The sequence below is a fragment of the Coregonus clupeaformis genome, unplaced genomic scaffold (genome assembly GCF_020615455.1).
Source record: "Coregonus clupeaformis isolate EN_2021a unplaced genomic scaffold, ASM2061545v1 scaf0125, whole genome shotgun sequence".
NCBI classification, from domain to species: domain Eukaryota; kingdom Metazoa; phylum Chordata; class Actinopteri; order Salmoniformes; family Salmonidae; genus Coregonus; species Coregonus clupeaformis.
Genome location: NW_025533580.1, coordinates 445863 through 466453, shown reverse-complemented (window position 1 = coordinate 466453; position 20591 = coordinate 445863). Strand labels below are relative to the sequence as shown.

General features: G+C 42.4%; 1 protein-coding gene across 1 annotated transcript; it reads left to right on the top strand.

Annotated features, from left to right (window-relative positions):
• The first annotated feature begins 130 nt into the window (after nt 1–130).
• Nucleotides 131–17642, top strand: LOC121556512 (rhamnose-binding lectin-like). The gene is made up of 18 exons (XM_045213587.1): nt 131–245; nt 3684–3786; nt 4057–4092; nt 4168–4221; nt 4300–4435; nt 4661–4770; nt 4892–4936; nt 5090–5228; nt 5316–5419; nt 15530–15646; nt 15949–15984; nt 16056–16109; nt 16188–16323; nt 16477–16586; nt 16712–16756; nt 17021–17159; nt 17247–17354; nt 17429–17642. The coding sequence occupies exons 2-17, from the start codon at nt 3756–3758 to the stop codon at nt 17350–17352; spliced, it is 1398 nt and encodes a 465-aa protein (XP_045069522.1). The 5' UTR covers nt 131–245; nt 3684–3755; the 3' UTR covers nt 17353–17354; nt 17429–17642.
• The last annotated feature ends 2949 nt before the right edge of the window (nt 17643–20591 follow it).

Below are 20591 nucleotides of genomic sequence, written 5' to 3'. Positions count from 1 at the left end.
TGTTTGATTGATTATAAGCATGGCGTGTACCCTTCGTAGTTGGGGCCCCCAGCTCATGCCCGGGAGGCTGGCCGATTCCAAAACGAATGCAATCAACGCTTATCCGGTTCACCTGGGGCCGGCCAGGCCCATTAATATAATCCCCTCAAGCAAAAATCTTCTCACGGTTGAATGTAATTGGGAATTGAGGATTGATACCAGAGCACGCTCCTTGTAGAGAAGCAGGAGAAACAAGCCAGCTCAAGGTGAGATGATCAAACAATACAAACAACTTGAAATAATCAAAGTTTACACGTGTAATGGGTCCAATAACGAAACTACAAAGGACATAGTCATAACAGAAGGTTGATAGTCCGGTGAAGAAGATAGCGATAACTGAGGTTTTGTTTGAAACCGCTAGTGAGTCGGGTGAAGCTAATAGTACAGAAAGTGAGAATTAGGGTTACAGTGGCGAAGAAAACGGGAAATACCACGACTCGTTTTTAGTCGGAGTGAGGGGTTCGGATCAATACTACTTGGGAAATCTGTTTAACGTCTCCAGGAAAATCTGTGTGTCTGCGGAACAGAAGAAGCGTGTTTTAAGACTCAAAGATCGGAGTGGCGCAAGAAATAAAGGCAGAGGATATAACTGAAGACATCGATGGAGTGGTTGGTGCACGTCGACTGACCTGTATGGTGGATGGAGAAAATAAATTAACTTCATCCATGCTACTGTCCTTTGATGAAGGGTCTCTCCCTTATCATATAACGTTATGATTCATGAGATATCCTCTAAGAGCTTTTGTGCCCTTCAGTGTCATAAATGTAAAATATATGTTCAAGTGTGTGCAGAAGGGAAGAGTATTGTATGCCAGATGAAGGTAAATGCTGCAACTGTGGAGGTGCCCTGTTAGGGTGAAGGAGAATGAGGTGGCAAGGGTAAGGCGCGTCTCCTATTAGGAGGCGGTGAGAAGATTGGAAGGAATGAGTGGCGGGAGGCTGTGAGAAGATTGGAAGGAATGAGTGGCGGGGAGAAACAATGGTAGTAGAGCCACCACGACCTTATTCATACCCCATCCAGCTGGTGTCGGTAATGCACCATTAACATTGGATGCCAACCACCGTTAAACCCCATCGAAGAAGTCATAGCGGAAATTGTTGATCTATGATAGCTGGCGATTGTAGAATTGAAATGAAAAACAAGAGAACGCTGTCTTGCGATTCACTCACATATGGTGTAGTCATCTATGTGAATATGGGAAGACCGGCGCATGACAACTTAGTTAAATTCAGCGCTTAATTGGTAAATCAGGAGGTGCCAGAACAAAAAGTGAGCGTGAGAGGGGGGGTGACCTGGGGAGCTCTGAGGTACCAGAACGCATTAGGATTTTTTTTTTTAAATAATAAAGCATTGAATGCATATCATCGCATTGTAGCCTGGTCTCATAGACTAGACGTAACATATAGTAAAAGTAAATCCGGAACACTCAAATTAGTATGAACAGTATGTTATGTATGGTTACATAAGACAGATGGTTACTTAAGTAAAAAAAAAAAAAAACAGTATGGACATTGCAATTTATTTCCCTGGCCACATCTGCAGTCCTCATGCCTCCTTGCAGCATGCCTAAGGCACATTCACGCAGATGAGTAGGGACCCTGGGCATCTTTCTTTTGGTGTTTTTCAGAGTCAGTAGAAAGGCCACTTTTAGTGTCTTAAGTTTTTATAACTGGGACCTTAATTTCCTACCGTCTGTAAGCTGTTAGTGTCTTAACGACCGTTCCACAGGTGCGTGTTCATTAATTGGTTATGGTTCATTGAACAAGCATGGGAAACAGTGTTTTAACCCTTTACAATGAAGATCTGTGAAGTTATTTGGATTTTTAGGAATTATCTTTGAAATACACTTTTTTTGTTTGTTGCTGAGTATCATACGTTTTGCTATTTCGTAACATTTCATACTAAATGGAGTGTTACGGATTTAGATATAGAGTAATACAAAATGCTCTGAGATCAGATTGCATAGTGGCATAGAGGTGCTTAAGGAAGTTGCACACATGGGAAACTTTTTTGTAGCTTAGGGTCTAGGAAAAATGTGGCTTTTATAAGCTCATTTAATGCAATGCTGCATAATTTTACATGACTGGAGACTTTGGCAGAATCTTTAATACCGCACAAATGATCGACATGACCGGCTACTTTGACACTGACAAACTGAATCTGAGATCAATTAAAAACCACCTTGTCTTGAATCCATCAATGGACTAGGTGTGTGGAGACACGCACATTGTAGGCTACAATATGAGGAGGAAATTAGTCCTAAAAATCCTTTCCAGTTTCACTGACTCGCCCAATGATGCGCAGCTCACTCGCCAGTGATGTTCGTGGCAAAAGCCTATCTCGCTTTCTCTCTTGCTTTACTTTGCAAAACACTATTTGGTAGTTGATCAAATATTTTGGTAGCCTACAGCAGACCGGTGTCTTATCTTTTCAGCAGGGGCCATTTGCTTTCCAACCTGTTTTTTCCTGTGATTTGTATTTGAAATATTGGGAAAGGCCTGTCTGATATGCCTTGTTATTGGACTACAAACAATCCACAGCTAGGCAATAAAAAGCTATTGATCTTCTGCGGCTAAATTATAGGCCTCATGGTATAGTAGGCTATTCTGAATTATTTCATTTCTAAACAGACAGCAGAAATTCTATAACTTTGGCAAATGTATTGTAATTTATCATGGGTGCTGCAGCTCCTCCACAACACGTTGCACTCCAGAACACTGATTCTATAAGGAAATAAATGCTACCAGCTGTCTCACGTCAGAATTAGATGTTCATCCATGTTTCTCAAATGTCTAAGTTGTTCCAAACATCACATTTCTAAGTGTTTTAAGGTTAAGTTCTGGCATTAACTCCAATTTTGGAAGAGGCAGACGCTTACAGCCATCCCCATACACAACCAAAACCTACTTGAAGGTAACAGCTCTCACTGTTGCCCCTAGTGGACGGTTTCCACATCTCCCGACATCGAATACTGACTTGTCACGTATGACCTGGCTCAATAAATGCAGTGCAACACTGGAGAGATGAGACTTGCAGGCTTATGTCTATCAGAGCAGAGGGAGGGAGAGAGATCATAGAAAGTGTATCATTCTAGTTCTTTGAGATACAGGCCCGCTTCTCACAAGGCCACGCGTTGGTCTCGAACATGGTTTGTGGAAAATTGCAACCTTTGAGTCCAGGTCCGCCCAACCTGAATCTATGCATAGAATATCAGGCCCGGGCTGAAAATTGACTTTTTTTTGTTGGGGGGGGGGGGGCAGAAGAATTGACAGGGGCATCTCGATCGCTTTTATTATAATTTTGACATTGCAAAAAGTGAAGGGGGAATAGTGTTTTCTCACTAATGGAGGAATGACTAAATCTTTACTGAAACGGTGAGTATAAAGCTATATCACGGGTAAATCGACACCCAGAGAAAATAAAACAACGATAACTAAAATGGGCTTTATTCTGTTGTGATTACGTGAAGGGAGGACTGCACGTCACACACTACTTGTGGTTTGAGCTGGAGTGAGATTTTAGTTCTGTGTTGCCAAGATGACTGCTAATCCGCTGTGCTTTGTGTTCCTGGTTGATGCTTTGCAAACAATGATCTGTTCTTGACGAGTATAAATAAATGTTAATTAAAGCTGTATTTGGCCAGGTGACCATCTGTAGCCTCTTACCTGTTACTACCACACCTGAACCAGCTACTACCACACCGGTACCCAGCATCATGCTCCTTTTAAGACTGACTGCGTTCACCTGTGAGTATACTGAGGCAGTTTAGAATATACATTCCAATATTTTCCAGATGTTTGTATTTGTAAGTAGGTGAAGTCCAATATAAACAGTATGACCCAGGTGTAGTATACAGCATCCTGTATAATCTGAGGACTAGGTGCTGTTCCATGTCTGTCTGTACTCTGTATCATACTGTACACTATATACTTACTGTACACTACTTCTCCTGTAAAGAATTGCGAAGAGACTGACCAAGGTTAGAAAAGCTGAACTAGCTGTGTGATGTTTTTCAGTGCTGGCTGCAGCTTGCTGTACACTACCGGCTGCAGGTACGTGGTTGTGTGGGTGGTTGTGAGTGTGCACGCATCATCTATAATGTGATGGTAATTATGTTTCTTCCTCAGCAACTAGAGTGGTCACCTGTGACAATGGAGACAACGTCCAGTTCCTGAGCTGTGGTATGAACACACACTACCCTGATGGTCTCTCCGTAGTGCTGTCTGTCTCTTTACCTGTTCTTATTCTTTCCCTGCTAGATTCTGGAGTGATCTTCATTGAGAGAGCTCTGTACGGACGGACTGACGGAACCACCTGCAAAGAAGGACGAACTGCCAACCAGCTGACCAACACGCGGTGTTCACAGACGGGCGCCCTTGAGGTCCTCTCACAGAGGTACACACAGTGTTTATTTGATAAAGAAAGGCTGGGATTGTCAGAGGCGTGTTGTTGAAAAGCACATCACAGTATCGTCTATGCTTTTTTTTTAAAGCCATTTTTCCTGACGTTCGCGGTAAACACTGCAGATGTCTGTTTAAAATGTCAAGCGCTGCATGCTTGTTGACAACGCCTTTGATTAAATCCCAGCCATAGCTCATCTTACCTCCTGATATCCCCCAGGTGCAATGGGAAACAGGTGTGTGAAGTGAACACTGAAGTTTTCCGTACTTCTGACCCCTGTGTCGGAATCTACAAATACCTGGAAACCACCTACACCTGCATCCTAGCAAGTCAGTCTGTCTTATTATTATAATAATACACCAGGCTAATGTGTGTCTGCTATGAGAAGGTATGCCTTTGTCTGCCCAGCAGTGGCCAGTGTGGTGTGTAATTCTTGTTTTGTCCTGGCAGCACGCAGCATCACGTGTGAAGGCTCTGAAGCTCTACTAGAATGTGGTAAGGATCTGATGCTCTACTAGAATGTGGTAAACTTGTCAACACTCTGCTGTACAGTATACTCACATCTCATATGATGTATTGTACAATGTTTATATTACCGTCACTTGCACACCAAAGACCTCCAGCCTTACCTCTGTTCCTCCTCCTCAGATGATGGTATGATCCAGATCCACAGTGCCAACTATGGTCGCCGTGACCAGCTAGTGTGTTCCTTTAATCGGCCCGCTAACCAACTAGCCAACACCAACTGCCTCAGCCAATCCACCACTGCCAGTAAGGTGGAAAAGAGGTACTGAAACCTGCAGTGTGTACTGTAGTGTTAACCTCTACCTGTAGAAACATGACTAGCGTTAACCTGTATCTGTCGTTGACACAGGTGTGATGGGAATAGCCAGTGTAACGTCCCGGCGTCCAACTCTCTGTATGGAGATCCCTGTGTAGGAACCTACAAGTACCTGGATGTGGCTTACATCTGTGGCTAAACGTGAGGCACGCACACTAACGCATGCACACACGACTGGGAAGTAGAGTGCTGGGGCTGACCGTTTTGTCTTGCAGGAGATCTTCTCTGAGGAACATAAAGACCAGAGAGACTTCTGGGATATCTTGCTCTTCATTGGTTGGATGTCTTCTCTCCTCCTTTGACATCTCAGTTGAGAGTAAAATCTATGTAAATTGCATGTTTCCATGTAAAGTTCAAGATTTGTAAATCACATTCATTGTGTATTTTGTTGTAGGCATTTGTGTGTAGTGAGGCCCTCTGGAGTAAAAAAAATACTAAATGAGGCCTTCTGGAGCTTTATCCCTGGTGCTGCAGCAAGGCACGGTCAGGAGGACTCATGGAGAAATAAAACATTAACCCCAGAAAATTAACTTTATTTCAAATAACATTACCATAATGTTTTGAATAAATACTTTAGTACAATGTTGCTTTTTCTGAACTGAGGTGGTGGGTCTGGATTAAACTAAGCAGCAAAAGACAAGACTTGGTGTCTTTTGTTCAATATTATGAAACATGTCCACATTAAGTACTTTATTTTAATCCACAAATTATATAAAAGGATTCAAACATTTCAAAGGTATTGGATACATGGACACTTAAGAATACAAAAAGCACATGGCAAAGTAATAAACTTTATGGCCTGAATACAAAGTGTTATGTTTGGGGCAAACCACATTACTGAGTACCAGTCTTCATATTTTCAAGCATGGTGGTGGCTACATTGTTGTGGGTATGCTCATCATCGGCAGGGACTATGGAGTTTAGAATAAAAATTAATGGAATAGAGCTAAGCACAGGCAAAATCCTGGAGGAGAACTTAGTTGAGGGAGACAAATTAACCTAAAACGCAAGGCCAAATATACACTGGAGTTGCTTACCAAGACAACGTTGGATGTTCCTGAGTGGCCTAGTTTTGCCTTATATCGACTTAAACTACGGCAAGACTTAAATGGCTGTCTAGCAATGGTCAACAACCAACTGTACAGAGCTTGAATTTTAAAAGTAATGTGCAAATATGGTACAATCCAGGTATGCAAAGCTCTTAAACTTACCCAGAAAAGGTAACAGCTGTAATTGCTGCCAAAGGTGATTCTAACACGTATTGACTCGGGTGTGAATACCTATGTAAACTAGATATTTCTGTATTTCATTTAATACGTTTGCAAAATAATTATTGAAAATGTGTAGATGGGTGAGATTTATTTTAACATCCGTTTTGAATTCAGGCTGTAACACTGGAATAAGTCAAGGTATATGAAGGCACTGGACACACAGACCGGAGTTATTGTGGCATGTCACTACCTCACTGTCCAACCCAGCAGTATGAACAGAAGAGCAAACTGAAGAGGAAGAAAATGTTCAGCAACTTTTTCCAGTTGTCCATTCTTAAGAATTTACCGGGACCTGGCATCCACAGGAGATGGTAGTCGACACATACACGTGGACGCAGGACTTCAAGGGCAAAAGTGCTCATATTGACGGTGAACAAAAATAAAATATACATTCAACTTCATCACACTTTAGATCAGAACTGAATGTAGCCAAAATCAAGCCAAAACACAAATGCTCAAATTGACTCCCACACAACTAAGAGGACAGGGCAAGCAGTCACTGTTCCATTCACAGACCGTCATGAGAGACCAGCCTGCTTGAATAGAAAGGTTTCCCTCCACAAACCTGGGGTATACCAACAAAGCCAAACCACAGGGATGTTGGAGGGGAAATTATTATTCAATGTAAACAGGCAATAAACATCACTTCATGCATCACCTTCAACTCGCAAATGGTATACCAATAACATAAATCAAGATTTTGTAACAGGAAAACTACTGTGAAAGCTGGTTTTCATCTGAATCTATAAAAGACCTTCCCCTAAATCTGTTCTGATATCACCTGACTTACAATGCCTTCGGAAAGTATTCAGACTCCTTGACTTTTTCCACTTTGTTACGTTACTGCCTTAATCTAAAATGGATTTACATTTTAAAAATCCTCAGCAATCTACACACAATACCCCATAATGAAAGTGAAAACAGGTTTTTAGAATTTTTGGCAAATGTATCAAATAAAAAAAACTGAAATACCTTATTTACATAAGTATTCAGACCCTTTGCTATGAGACTCAATTTAGCTCAGGTGCATCCTGTTTCCATTGAACATCCTTGAGCTGTTTCTTGATTGGAGTCCACCTGTGGTAAATTAAATTGATTGGACATGATTTGGAAAGGCACACACCTGTCTATATAAGGTCCCACAGTTGACAGTGCATGTCAGAACAAAAACGAAGCCATGAGGTCGCAGGAATTGTCCGTAGAGCGCCGAGACAGGATTATGTCGAGGCACAGATCTGGGGAAGGTTACCAAAACATTCTGCGGCATTGAAGGTCCCCAAGAACACAGTGGCCTCCATCATTCTTAAATTGAAGAAGTTTGGAACCAGGGAGAAGGGCCTTGGTCAGGGAGGTGACCAAGAACCCGATGGTCACTCTGACAGAGCTCTAGAGTACCTCTGTGGAGATGGGAGAACCTTCCAGAAGAACAACCATCTCTGCAGCACTCCAACAATCAGGCCTTTATGGTAGAGTGGCCAGACAGAAGCCACATCTCAGTAAAAGGCACATGACAGCACTCTTGGAGTTTGCCAAAAGGCACCTAAAGACTCTCAGACCATGAGAAACAAGATTCTCTGGTCTGATGAAACCAAGATCGAACTCTTTGGCCTGAATGCCAAGCGTCACATCTGGAGGAAACCTGGCATCCTCCCTACGGTAAGCATGGTGGTGGCAGCATCATGCTGTGGGGATGTTTTTCAGCGGAAGGGACTGGGAGACTAGTCAGGATCAAGGGAAAGATGAATGGAGCAAAGTACAGAGGGATCCTTGATGAAAACCTGCTCCAGAGCCCTCAGGAACTCAGACTGGGGCTAAGGTTCACCTTCCAACAGGACAACGACCCTAAGCACACAGCCAAGACAATGCAGGACTGGCTTCGGGACTCTGAATGTCCTTGAGTGGCCCAGCCAGAGGCCGGACTTGAACCTGATCGAACATCTCTGGAGAGACCTGAAAATAGCTGTGCGGCAACGCTCCCCATCCAACCTGACAGAGCTTGAGAGGATCTGCAGAGAAGAATGGGAGAAACTCCCCAAATATAGGTGTGCCAAGCTTGAAGCGTCATACCCAAAAAGACTCGAGGCTGTAAGGTGCTTCAACAAAGTACTGAGTAAAGGGTCTGAATACTTATGGAGTTATGATTTCAGTATTTTAAAATAAAAAATGTATTTGCAAAAATGTCTAAACCTGTTTTTGCTTTGTCATTATGGGGTATTGTGTGTAGGTTGATGAAGGGGGAAAAAACAATTTAATCAATTTTAAAATAAAGCTGTAACCTAACAAAGTGGGTCTGAATACTTTCCGAATGCACTGTATGTGAGGAGTGTATCACTTTCAGAATCAGTGGAGAGGTTGGTTGGTTGGGAGAACTGTCTACGCTAGGTTATTCCAGGGAAAGCAACTGGAGATTTGGCGAAGCTATGCAGCAAATGCCTGATCCCTTCCTGTCTGTCTATGTTGTGAAGGTATTTCTGTCCCCCTTTAGGCTTTCTGAAGCCAGAATGAGACAAAGAGGGGTTAGACTGAGATGTCATAAACAAGACCAGGAATTATCGGAGCCAACTGTTGCCATTGTTTCCATCAGCTTCATTCATTGGGAGTTCAATTTGGCTTCCAATTTGTTTTTTCACCTTTATTTAACCAGGTAAGCCAGTTGAGAACAAGTTCTCATTTACAACTGCGACCTGGCCAAGATAAAGCAAGCAGTGCGATAAAAACAACACAGAGTTACATATGGGGTAAAAAAACAAAGTCAAAAATACAACAGAAAATATATATACAGTGTGTGCAAATGTAGCAAATTATGGAGGTAAGGCAATAAATAGGCTATAGTGCAAAATAATTACAATAGTATTAACACTGGAATGCTAGATGTGCAAGAGATTATGTGCAAATAGAGATACTGGGGTGCAAAAGAGCAAAATAAATAACAATATAGGGATGAGGTAGTTGGGTGGGCTAATTTCAGATGGGCTGTGTACAGGTGCAGTGATCGGTAAGGTGCTCTGACAACTGATGCTTAAAGTTAGTGAGGGAGATAAGAGTCTCCAGCTTCAGAGATTTTTGCAATTCGTTCCAGTCATTGGCAGCAGAGAACTGGAAGGAATGGCGGCCAAAGGAGGTGTTGGCTTTGGGAATGACCAGTGAGATATACCTGCTGGAGCGCAGACTACGGGTGGGTGCTGCTATGGTGACCAATGAGCTAAGATAAGGCGGGGATTTGCCTAGCAGTGATTTATAGATGGCCTGGAGCCAGTGGGTTTGACGACGAACATGTAGTGAGGACCAGCCAACAAGAGCGTACAGGTCACAGTGGTGGGTAGTGTAAGGGGGCTTTGGAGACAAACGGATGGCACTGTGATAGACTACATCCAATTTGCTGAGTAGAGTGTTGGAGGCTATTTTGTAAATGACATCGCCGAAGTCAAGGATCGGTAGGATAGTCAGTTTTACGAGGGCATGTTTGGCAGCATGAGTGAAGGAGGCTTTGTTGCGAAATAGGAAGCCGATTCTAGATTTAACTTTGGATTGGAGATTCTTTATGTGAGTCTGGAAGGAGAGTTTACAGTCTAACCAGACACCTAGGTATTTGTAGTTGTCCACATACTCTAGGTCAGACCCGTCGAGAGTGGTGATTCTAGTCGGGTGGGCGGGTGCCAGCAGCGTTCGATTGAAAAGCATGCATTTAGTTTTACTAATGTTTAAGAGCAGTTGGAGGCTACTGAAGGAGTGTTGTATGGCATTGAAGCTCGTTTGGAGGTTTGTTAACACAGTGTCCAATGAAGGACCAGATGTATACAAAATGGTGTCGTCTGCGTAGAGGTGGATCTGAGAGTCACCAGCAGCAAGAGCGACATCATTGATATACACGGAGAAAAGTGTCGGCCCAAGAATTGAACCCTGTGGCACCCCCCATAGAGACTGCCATAGGTCCAGACAACAGGCCCTCCGATTTGACACACTGAACTCTATCTGAGAAGTAGTTGGTGAACCAGGCGAGGCAGTCATTTGAGAAACCAAGGCTATTTAGTCTGCCAATAAGAATGCGGTGGTTGACAGAGTCGAAAGCCTTGGCCAGGTCGATGAAGACGGCTGCACAGTACTGTCTATTATCAATCGCGGTTATAATATCGTTTAGGACCTTGAGCGTGGCTGAAGTGCACCCATGACCAGCTCGGAAACCGGATTGCATAGCGGAGAAGGTACGGTGGTATTCGAAATGGTTGGTGATCTGTTTGTTAACTTGGCTTTCAAATACTTTCGAAAGGCAGGGCAGGATGGATATAGGTCTGTAGCAGTTTGGATCTAGAGTGTCACCCCCTTTGAAGAGGGGGATGACCGCGGCAGCTTTCCAATCTCTGGGGATCTCAGACGTTATGAAAGAGAGGTTGAACAGACTAGTAATAGGGGTTGCGACAATTTCGGCGGCTAGTTTTAGAAAGAAAGGGTCCAGATTGTCTAGCCCAGCTGATTTGTAGGGGTCCAGATTTTGCAGCTCTTTCAGATCTTCAGATTGATGACATCACTGTCTAATCCTTCTTCATCTCATTCTAGTACTTTAACCAGGAAGTGTGGGGATGACCCAATGGTAAAAATACAATCTGTATTTAATTTGATTTATTCATTGATCATTTAACTTATTCAGGCAAAATGTTATTGATCCATGTCCAAATTGTATTGTAAAAAAAGCATTAAGAAATTAAAAGTCTTAATAGATTTCCCATCCCCTGTCTCGTTGTCTTTTGCCTGACCAGGATCTTCCAGTAAATGTCCTTACTGGAGGTGGTTTTGAAGGAAAATTAAAATCATGGAAAAAGGATCATGAATTGTAACTACATTGCTCAGGAGAAGGGCGGCAGGTAGCTTAGTGGTTAAGAGCGTTGTGTCAGTAACCGAAAGGTCGCTGGTTCTAATCCCCGAGCCGACTAGGTGAATAATATGTCAATGTGCCCTTGAGCAAGGCACTTAACCCTAACTGCTCCTGTAAGTCGCTCTGGATAAGAGCGTCTGCTAAATTACTAAAATGTAAGGGAATATGTAATAATTTGTTTATTCTCCATTAGTCACAATGTAAAAGTTTTAACATTTCTGGATATTTCAAACAGATGATTTATTTAGGTGAGTTCAGGAGTAGGACTACTTACTAAGTCACAAAATCTGACCCCAAATTCAATATATCCCGTCATTAACTATTTATAGTAATGTATTAATCAAATATTTTATTGATACTAATAAATGCTGTTTAAATAACCATGAAACATTTATGACTTCCACATGTCTTGATTGAGAGTTTCCAGAATATTATCAGTCATCATGTACTCATATAAACGTATGTGTAAGGTAATGAACTCATCAAGACAGCTTGTAGCCTTCTGTATATATTGCTAAGACATGAATGACTGAAAGTAGCCTATATCATCTAATGCAGGGGTTTTCAAACCTTTCTTGCCCAGGGACCCCCACCCAGGCAAACCGGCAACCCAGGGATCCCCATCATATATTAGCAAAAAAAAAGTAAATGTACAGTGCCTTGCAAAAGTATTCATCCCCCTTGACGTTTTTCCTATTTTGTTGCATTACAACCTGTAATTTAAATGGAATTTTAATTGGATTTCATGTAATGGACATACACAAAATAGTACAAATTGGTGAAGTGAAATTAAAAAAATAAATTGTTTCAAAAATTGCTAAAAAATAAGTAACAGAAAAGTGGTGCGTGCATATGTATTCACCCCCTTTGCTATGAAGCCCCTAAATAAGATCTGGTGCAACCAATTACCTTCAGAAGTCACATAATTAGTTAAATAAAGTCCACCTGTGTGCAATCTAAGTGTCACATGATCTGTCACACGATCTCACCTTCCAGCAGGACAATGACCCTAAGCATACTGCTAAAGCAACACGAGTGGTTGAAGGGGAAACATTTAAATGTCTTGGAATGGCCTAGTCAAAGCCCAGACCTCAATCCAATTGAGAATCTGTGGTATGACTTAAAGATTACTGTATACCAGCGGAACCCATCCAACTTGAAGGAGCTGGAGCAGTTTTGCCTTGAAGAATGGGCCAAAATCCCAGTGGCTAGATGTGCCAAGCTTATTGAGACATACCCCAAGAGACTTGCAGCTGTAATTGCTGCAAAAGGTGGTTCTACAAAGTATTGACTTTAGGGGGGTGAATAGTTATGCACGCTCAATTTTAATTCCAGGTTGTAAGGCAACAAAATAGGAAAAATGCCAAGGGGGGTGAATACTTTCGCAAGCTAGTATATGGTCTTATCGTCAGGTGAATGATAATGGAAAGTAGAAGTAATCAACATTTTAAAATAAATAGATTTGGTAGATAGTTTAGTTATTTTGTCCTCCCCACAGTTCATTGGAAGAGAAAGTGTAAACTCTAACAACCTTTTAGCTAGAAAGGTACAGTATCTGGTTTTGGTCGTTTAAGTTGACACAAACAATTTTTCCAATCCTGAAAATTACCACTTTTTACAGAAAAACCACATAAATGCAGAACCCCGCCCCCCCCCCGTGTAATTAGCTCCAATGACTGACTGTAATTTCTTCCATATTAAAAAGATAGTTAGAGATTTCAGCAATGAAGCCATTTATTTACTTCCCCAGAGTTGGATGAACAAGTTGTTCCTGTAGACTTTCAGTCATTGCGCTAACACTAGTTAGCATTGGCTCATAAAATGACCTCTAACTTCCATCATACTGGATGCAGAAACATAAAAATGGTATCTACAATGTTATTCTGTTGGAGCTAGCGATATAATAAATAAAAAAATAAAAAATCTCACTTAGGTACACCACCAGAGGTCGGTGGTACCTTAATTGCGGAGGACGTGCTCCTGGTAATGGCTGGAGCGGAATTGGTTTGATGCCATTCCAATTACTCCGTTCCAGCCATTATTATGAGCCGTCCTCCCCTCAGCAGCCTCCACTGACTGACACCTACATCCACACCTTCTCTTATAGTTGTGTTACCTTTGATGGTACTATAGTATTTTGCCATGGAAACCCCATAGTTTAGGAACAGAGTTGTTTCTTCATACCTTGGGAGTTGTTCCTTGCCTCTGCTTCCTCTCTTAGGGTTTAGACACAGATTGTGGTTAAAAACCTTGTGACAAATGAAGTAAATATTACCATACCAAAAAAGTTTGTTTGATTGATTATGGGCCCAGTGATGTAAGCATGGCGTGTACCCTTCATAGTTGGGGCACCCAGCTCATGCCCGGGAGGCTGCCCGATTCCAAAATGAACGCAATCAACGCTTATCCGGTTCACCTGGGGCCGGCCAGGCCCATTAATATAATCCCCTCAAGCAAAAATCTTCTCACGGTTGAATGTAATTGGGAATTGAGGATTGATACCAGAGCACGCTCCTTGTAGAGAAGCAGGAGAAACAAGCCAGCTCAAGGTGAGATGATCAAACAATACAAACAACTTGAAATAATCAAGGTTTACACGTGTAATGGGTCCAATAACGAAACTACAAAGGACATAGTCATAACAGAAGGTTGATAGTCCGGTTGAGGATCGTGGGGAAGATGGCGATAACTGAGGTTTTGTTTGAAACCGCTAGTGAGTCGGGTGAAGCTAATAGTACATAAAGTGCGAATGAGTGGGTTACAGTGGCGAAGAAAACGGGAAATAATGAGAAGTAACGCTGTGTTGGGAAAATAAGAAACCACGACTCGTTTTTAGTCGGAGTGAGGGGTTCGGATCAATACTACTTTTGAAATCTGTTTGTCTCCAGGAAAATCTGTGTGTGCGGAACAGAAGAAGCGTGTTTTTTAAGACTCAAAGATCGGAGTGGAACGTTTCCTGTATGGATTTTCGTAGCAGGGCGCCTATCAAGGGGGTTGTTTCTATAATGTGCGTGTGTGGGGAGACACGCACATTGTAGGCTTCAATATGAGGAGGAAATTATAGTCCTAAAAGTGCTTTCCAGTTTCACTGACTCGCCAAATGATACGCAGCTCACACGCCAGTGATGTCCGCATGTTCGTGCCAAAAGCCTATCTCGCTTTCGCTCTTGCTTTACTTTGTAAAACAATATTTGGAAGTTGATCAAATATATTTTGATAGTCTACAGCAGACCGATGTCTTCTCTGTTCAGCAGGGGCCACTTGTTTTCCAACCTATATTTTCCTGCGATTTGTATTTTAAATATTGGGAAAGGCCTGTTGTCTGCATGCTGTTCACTGACAGATTTGCCGCGCGCTCCCGACTGTAGGCTATGCCTTGTTATTGGACTACAAACAATCCACAGCTAGGCAATAAAAAGCTATTAATCATCTGTGGCTAAATTATAGGCCTTCTTATGGTATAGTAGGCTATTCTAAACAGACAGCAGGAATTCTATAACTTTGGCAAATGTATTTCAATTCATCATGCGTGCTGCAGATCCTCCAGAACACTTTGCAGTCCAGGACACTATGATTCTATAAGGAAATAAATGCTACCAGCTCTCGCACATCGGAATGAGACGTTTCTCACATTTAAGTGTTTGAAGAATTGACAAGGAGGCAACTCGAATGAACTTTGATCGCTTTTATTATAATTTTAACATTGCAAAAGGTGAAGGGGGTAAAAAAGTACCGGATCCGACCAAATAGGTTCCGGAACTAAACGGTCCAAAACGGAGGTGCCATCCGGCTCAAATTAAGCACTGGTAGATTTTTTTTTCACTAATGGTGAAATAACTCAATGTTTACTGAAACGTTGAGTATTAAGTTATAATATTATGGGTAAATCGACACCCAGAGAAAATAAAACCCAACGATAACTAAAATGGCTTTTATTCCGTGGTGAATGTGTAAAGTGAGGACGGCACTTCACACATTACTTGTGGTTTGAGCTGGCGTGAGATTTTAGTTCTGTGTTGCCAAAATGACCGCTAATCCGCTGTGCTTTGTATTGATGGTTTGCAAACAATGATCTGTTGACGAGTATCAATATATGTTAATTAAAGGTGTATTTGGCCAGGTGACCATCTGTAGCCTCTTACCTGTTATAACCACAGCTGAACCAGCTACTACCACACCTGTACACAGCATCATGCTCCTTTTAAGACTGACTGCGTTCACCTGTGAGTATACTGAATTGTAACATATGTATTTGCATTCCAGTATTTTCCAGATGTTTCTAAATGTGTCAATTTGTAGTTGAAGTCCAATATAAACAGTATGACCCAGGTCTAGTATACAGCATCCTGTATGATCTGAGGACTAGGTGCTGTTCCATGTCTGTCTATACTCTGTACCATACTATATACTGTACACTCTTTATATACTTACTGTATATGATGTACACTACTTCTCCTGTAAAGAATTGGAAAGGGAAGGGACTGACCAAGGTTAGTAAAGCTGAATTAGCTGTGTTGTTTTTCAGTGCTGGCTGCAGCGTGCTGTACACTACCGGCTGCAGGTACGTGGTTGGTGTGTGTGTGTGCGCGCATCTACATCTATAAAGTGATGGTAACTATGTTTCTTCCTCAGCAACTAGAGTGGTCACCTGTGACAATGGAGACAACGTCCAGTTCCTGAGCTGTGGTATGAACACACACTACCCTGATGGTCTCTCCATAGTGCTGTCTGTCTCTTTACCTGTTCTTATTCTTTCCCTGCTAGATTCTGGAGTGATCTTCATTGAGAGAGCTCTGTACGGACGGACTGACGGAACCACCTGCAAAGAAGGACGAACTGCCAACCAGCTGACCAACACACAGTGTTCACAGACGGGCACCATGGAGGTCCTCTCACAGAGGTACATTCAGTCACAGTTTTTAAAGCCATTTTTCCTGACGTTCCCGGTAAACACTGCAGATGTTTGCTTTAAATGTCAAGCGCTGCATGCTTGTTGACAACGCCTTTGATTAAATCCCAGCCATCACTCATCTTACCTCCTGATATCCCCCAGGTGCAATGGGAAACAGGTGTGTGAAGTGAACACTGAAGTCTTCCGTACTTCTGACCCCTGTGTCGGAATCTACAAATACCTGGAAACCACCTACACCTGCATCCTAGCAAGTCAGTCTGTCTTATTATTATAATAATACACCAGGCTAATGTGTGTCTGCTATGAGAAGGTATGCCTTTGTCTGCCCAGCAGTGGCCAGTGTGGTGTGTAATTCTTGTTTGTTTTGTCCTTGCAGCACGCAGCATCACGTGTGAAGGCTCTGATGCTCTACTAGAATGTGGTAAGGCTCTGAAGCTCTACTAGAATGTGGGGAGGCTCTACTAGAATGTGGGGAGGCTCTGATGCTCTACTAGAATGTGGGGAGGCTCTGATGCCCTACTAGAATGTGGGGAGGCTCTGATGCTCTACTAGAATGTGGTAAACTTGTCAACACTCTGCTGTACAGTATACTCACATCTCATATGATTATGTATTATTCACGGTTTATATTACCGTCACTTGCACACCAAAGACCTCCAGCCTTACCTCTGTTCCTCCTCCTCAGATGAAGGTACAATCCAGATCCACAGTGCCAACTATGGTCGCCGTGACCAGCTAGTGTGTTCCTTTAATCGGCTCGCTAACCAACTAGCCAACACCAACTGCCTCAGCCAATCCACCACTGCCAGTAAGGTGGAAAAGAGGTACTGAAACCTGCAGTGTGTACTGTAGTGTTAACCTCTACCTGTAGAAACATGATTAGCGTTAACCTGTATCTGTCGTTGACACAGGTGTGATGGGAATAGCCAGTGTAACGTCCCGGCGTCCAGTTCTCTGTATGGAGATCCCTGTGTAGGAACCTACAAGTACCTGGATGTGGCTTACACCTGTGGCTAAACGTGAGGCACGCACACTAACGCATGCACACACGACTGGGAAGTAGAATGCTGGGGCTGACCGTTTTGTCTTGCAGGAGATCTTCTCTGAGGAACAAAGACCAGAGACTTCTGGGATATCTTCCTCTTCATTGGCTGGATGTGTCTTTCCTGGCGGCCTCCTTTTTGAAGTCTCAATTGAGTGTAAAACATATGTAAACTGCATGTTTCCATGTAAAGTTCAAGATTTGTAAATCAAATGTATTTTGTCGTAGGCATAATTTGTATGTAGTAAAAAAAATACTAAATGAGGCCTTCTGGAGCTTTATTCCTGGTGCTGCAGCAAGGCACGGTCAGGAGGACTCATGGAGAAATGAAACATTAACCCCAAAAATGAATTTTGTGTAATGTAGCTCAGTTGGTAGAGCATGGCGCTTGCAACGCCAGGGTTGTGGGTTTGTTTCCCACGGGGGGCCAGTATGAAAATGTATGCACTCACTAACTGTAAGTAGCTCTGGATAAGAGCGTCTGCGAAATGACTAAAATGTGTACTAAAGTATTTATTCAAAAAAATTCTGAATTGAGGTGATGGGTCTGGATTAAACTAAGCCGCAAAAGACAAGACTTTGTGTGTCTTGTTCAATATTACGAAACATGTCCACACACTTAATGCTTTATTTGAATCCACAAATTACATTATGTTAAACATTTCAAAGGTCTTGGATACATGGGCACTTAAGGAAACAAAAAGCACATTCTTCTGCATAAAATATGGCAAAGAAATAAACTTTGTCCTGAATACAAAGTGTTATGTTTAGGGCAAACACAACACATTACTGAGTACCAGTCTTTATATTTTCAAGCGTGGTGGTGGCTGCATCGTGTGTATGCTTGTCATCGCCAAGGACTATGGAGTTTTTTTTAGGATAAAAATTAATGGAATAGCTAAGCACAGGCAACATCCTAGAGGAAAACCTGGTTTAGGGAGACAAATTCACCTTTCAGCAGTAAAATAACCTAAAACACAAGGCCAAATTTACACGAGTTGCTTACCAAGATGATGTTGGAGGTTCCTGAGTGGTGTGGTGGTGAACAACGATGATGTGTTGATAAGAAATCCGCTGACACTGTACTTTGATTATAAAGGTTTATTATATCAAAGATTTCAGCATCAATTTACAGACTCTGCAGAATCTGGAGAGCAATGAAACCAATCCCAAATATGATCATTATTTTGTTAAAACATGGTATATATATCCTACGCTTTATGTAACATAAGGTGGCGTGATTTGAATAGACCAATCCCTGGCCTCCACATAGCCGAATGTCCTCTGTTTTAGGGGGCCCCTATAATAACACTTTCCAGATGTTTCAGCAAAGTAGAGTAAAGTTCATCTAACTCCCAATATGATAGAAGTTCAGATACTACAGTGGCCTAGTTAGTTTTTCAAGTTGATTTAAGTCAAAACTATGGCAAGACCTAAATGACTGTCTAGCAATGGTCAACAACCAATTTGACAGAGGTTGAAGAATTGTAAAAGTAGTGTGCAAATATTGTACAATCCAGGCATGCAAAGCTCTCAGACTTACCCAGAAAGGCTCACCGCTGTCAAAGGTGATTCTACCATGTATTGACTCAGGGGTGTGAATACTTATGTAAGTTAGATATTTCAGTATTTCATTTAATACGTTTGCAAAAAAAATGAATGTGTAGATAGGTGAGATGTTTTTAAAATCTGTTTTGAATTCAGGCTAACACAGTGAAATAAGTCAAAGTATACGAATGCTTTCTGAAGGCACTGGACACACTGAGACCTGAGTTATTGTAGCATCTGTCACTACCTCACTGTCCAACCCAGCAGTATGAGCAAACTGAAGAGGAAGAAAATATTCAACTCTTTCCAGTTGTCCCTTAAGCATTTACAGCAGGGTTCTTCAATTCCGGTCCTGGAGGGCCGAAACACCTCTGTTTTTCATCCTCTCCTTCTAATCGGGGGCTAATTCAGACCTGGGACACCAGGTGAGTGCAATTAACTACCAGGTAGAAATAAAAAACAGAAGTGTTTCGGCCCTCCAGGACCGGAATTGAAGAACCCTGATTTACAGGGACCTGGCGTCCACAGGAGATGGTAGTCCACACATACATGTGGACGCAGGACTTCAAGGGCAAAAGTGCATTTGCAAAAGCAGTGGAGTGCTCCTATTTACAGTGGACAACAATATATACAGTGGGGAGAACAAGTATTTGATACACTGCCGATTTTGCAGGTTTTCCTACTTACAAAGCAAGTAGAGGTCTGTATTTTTTTTAATCATAGGTACACTTCAACTGTGAGAGATGGAATCTAAAACAAAAATCCAGAAAATCACATTGTATGATTTCTAAGTAATTAATTTGCATTTTATTGCATGACATAAGTATTTGATCACCTACCAACCAGTAAGAATTCTGGCTCTCACAGACCTGTTAGTTTTTCTTTAAGAAGCCCTCCTGTTCTCCACTCATTACCTGTATTAACTGCACCTGTTTGAACTCGTTACCTGTTTAAAAGACACCTGTCCACACACTCAATCAAACAGACTCCAACCTCTCCACAATGGCCAAGACCAGAGAGCTGTGTAAGGACATCAGGGATAAAATTGTAGACCTGCACAAGTCTGGGATGGGCTACAGGACAATAGGTAAGCAGCTTGGTGAGAAGGCAACAACTGTTGGTGCAATTATTAGAAAATGGAAGAAGTTCAAGATGACGGTCAATCACCCTCGGTCTGGGGCTCCGTGCAAGATCTCACCTCGTGGGGCATCAATGATCATGAGGAAGGTGAGGGATCAGCCCAGAACTACACGGCAGGACCTGGTCAATGACCTGAAGAGAGCTGGGACCACAGTCTCAAAGAAAACCATTAGTAACACACTACGCCGTCAAGGATTAAAATCCTGCAGCGCACGCAAGGTCCCCCTGCTCAAGCCAGCGCATGTCCAGGCCCGTCTGAAGTTTGCCAATGACCATCTGGATGATCCAGAGGAGGAATGGGAGAAGGTCATGTGGTCTGATGAGACAAAAATAGAGCTTTTGGTCTAAACTCCACTCGCCGTGTTTGGAGGAAGAAGAAGGATGAGTACAACCCCAAGAACACCATCCCAACCGTGAAGCATGGAGGTGGAAACATCATTATTTGGGGATGCTTTTCTGCAAAGGGGACATGACGACTGCACCGTATTGAGGGGAGGATGGATGGGGCCATGTATCGCGAGATCTT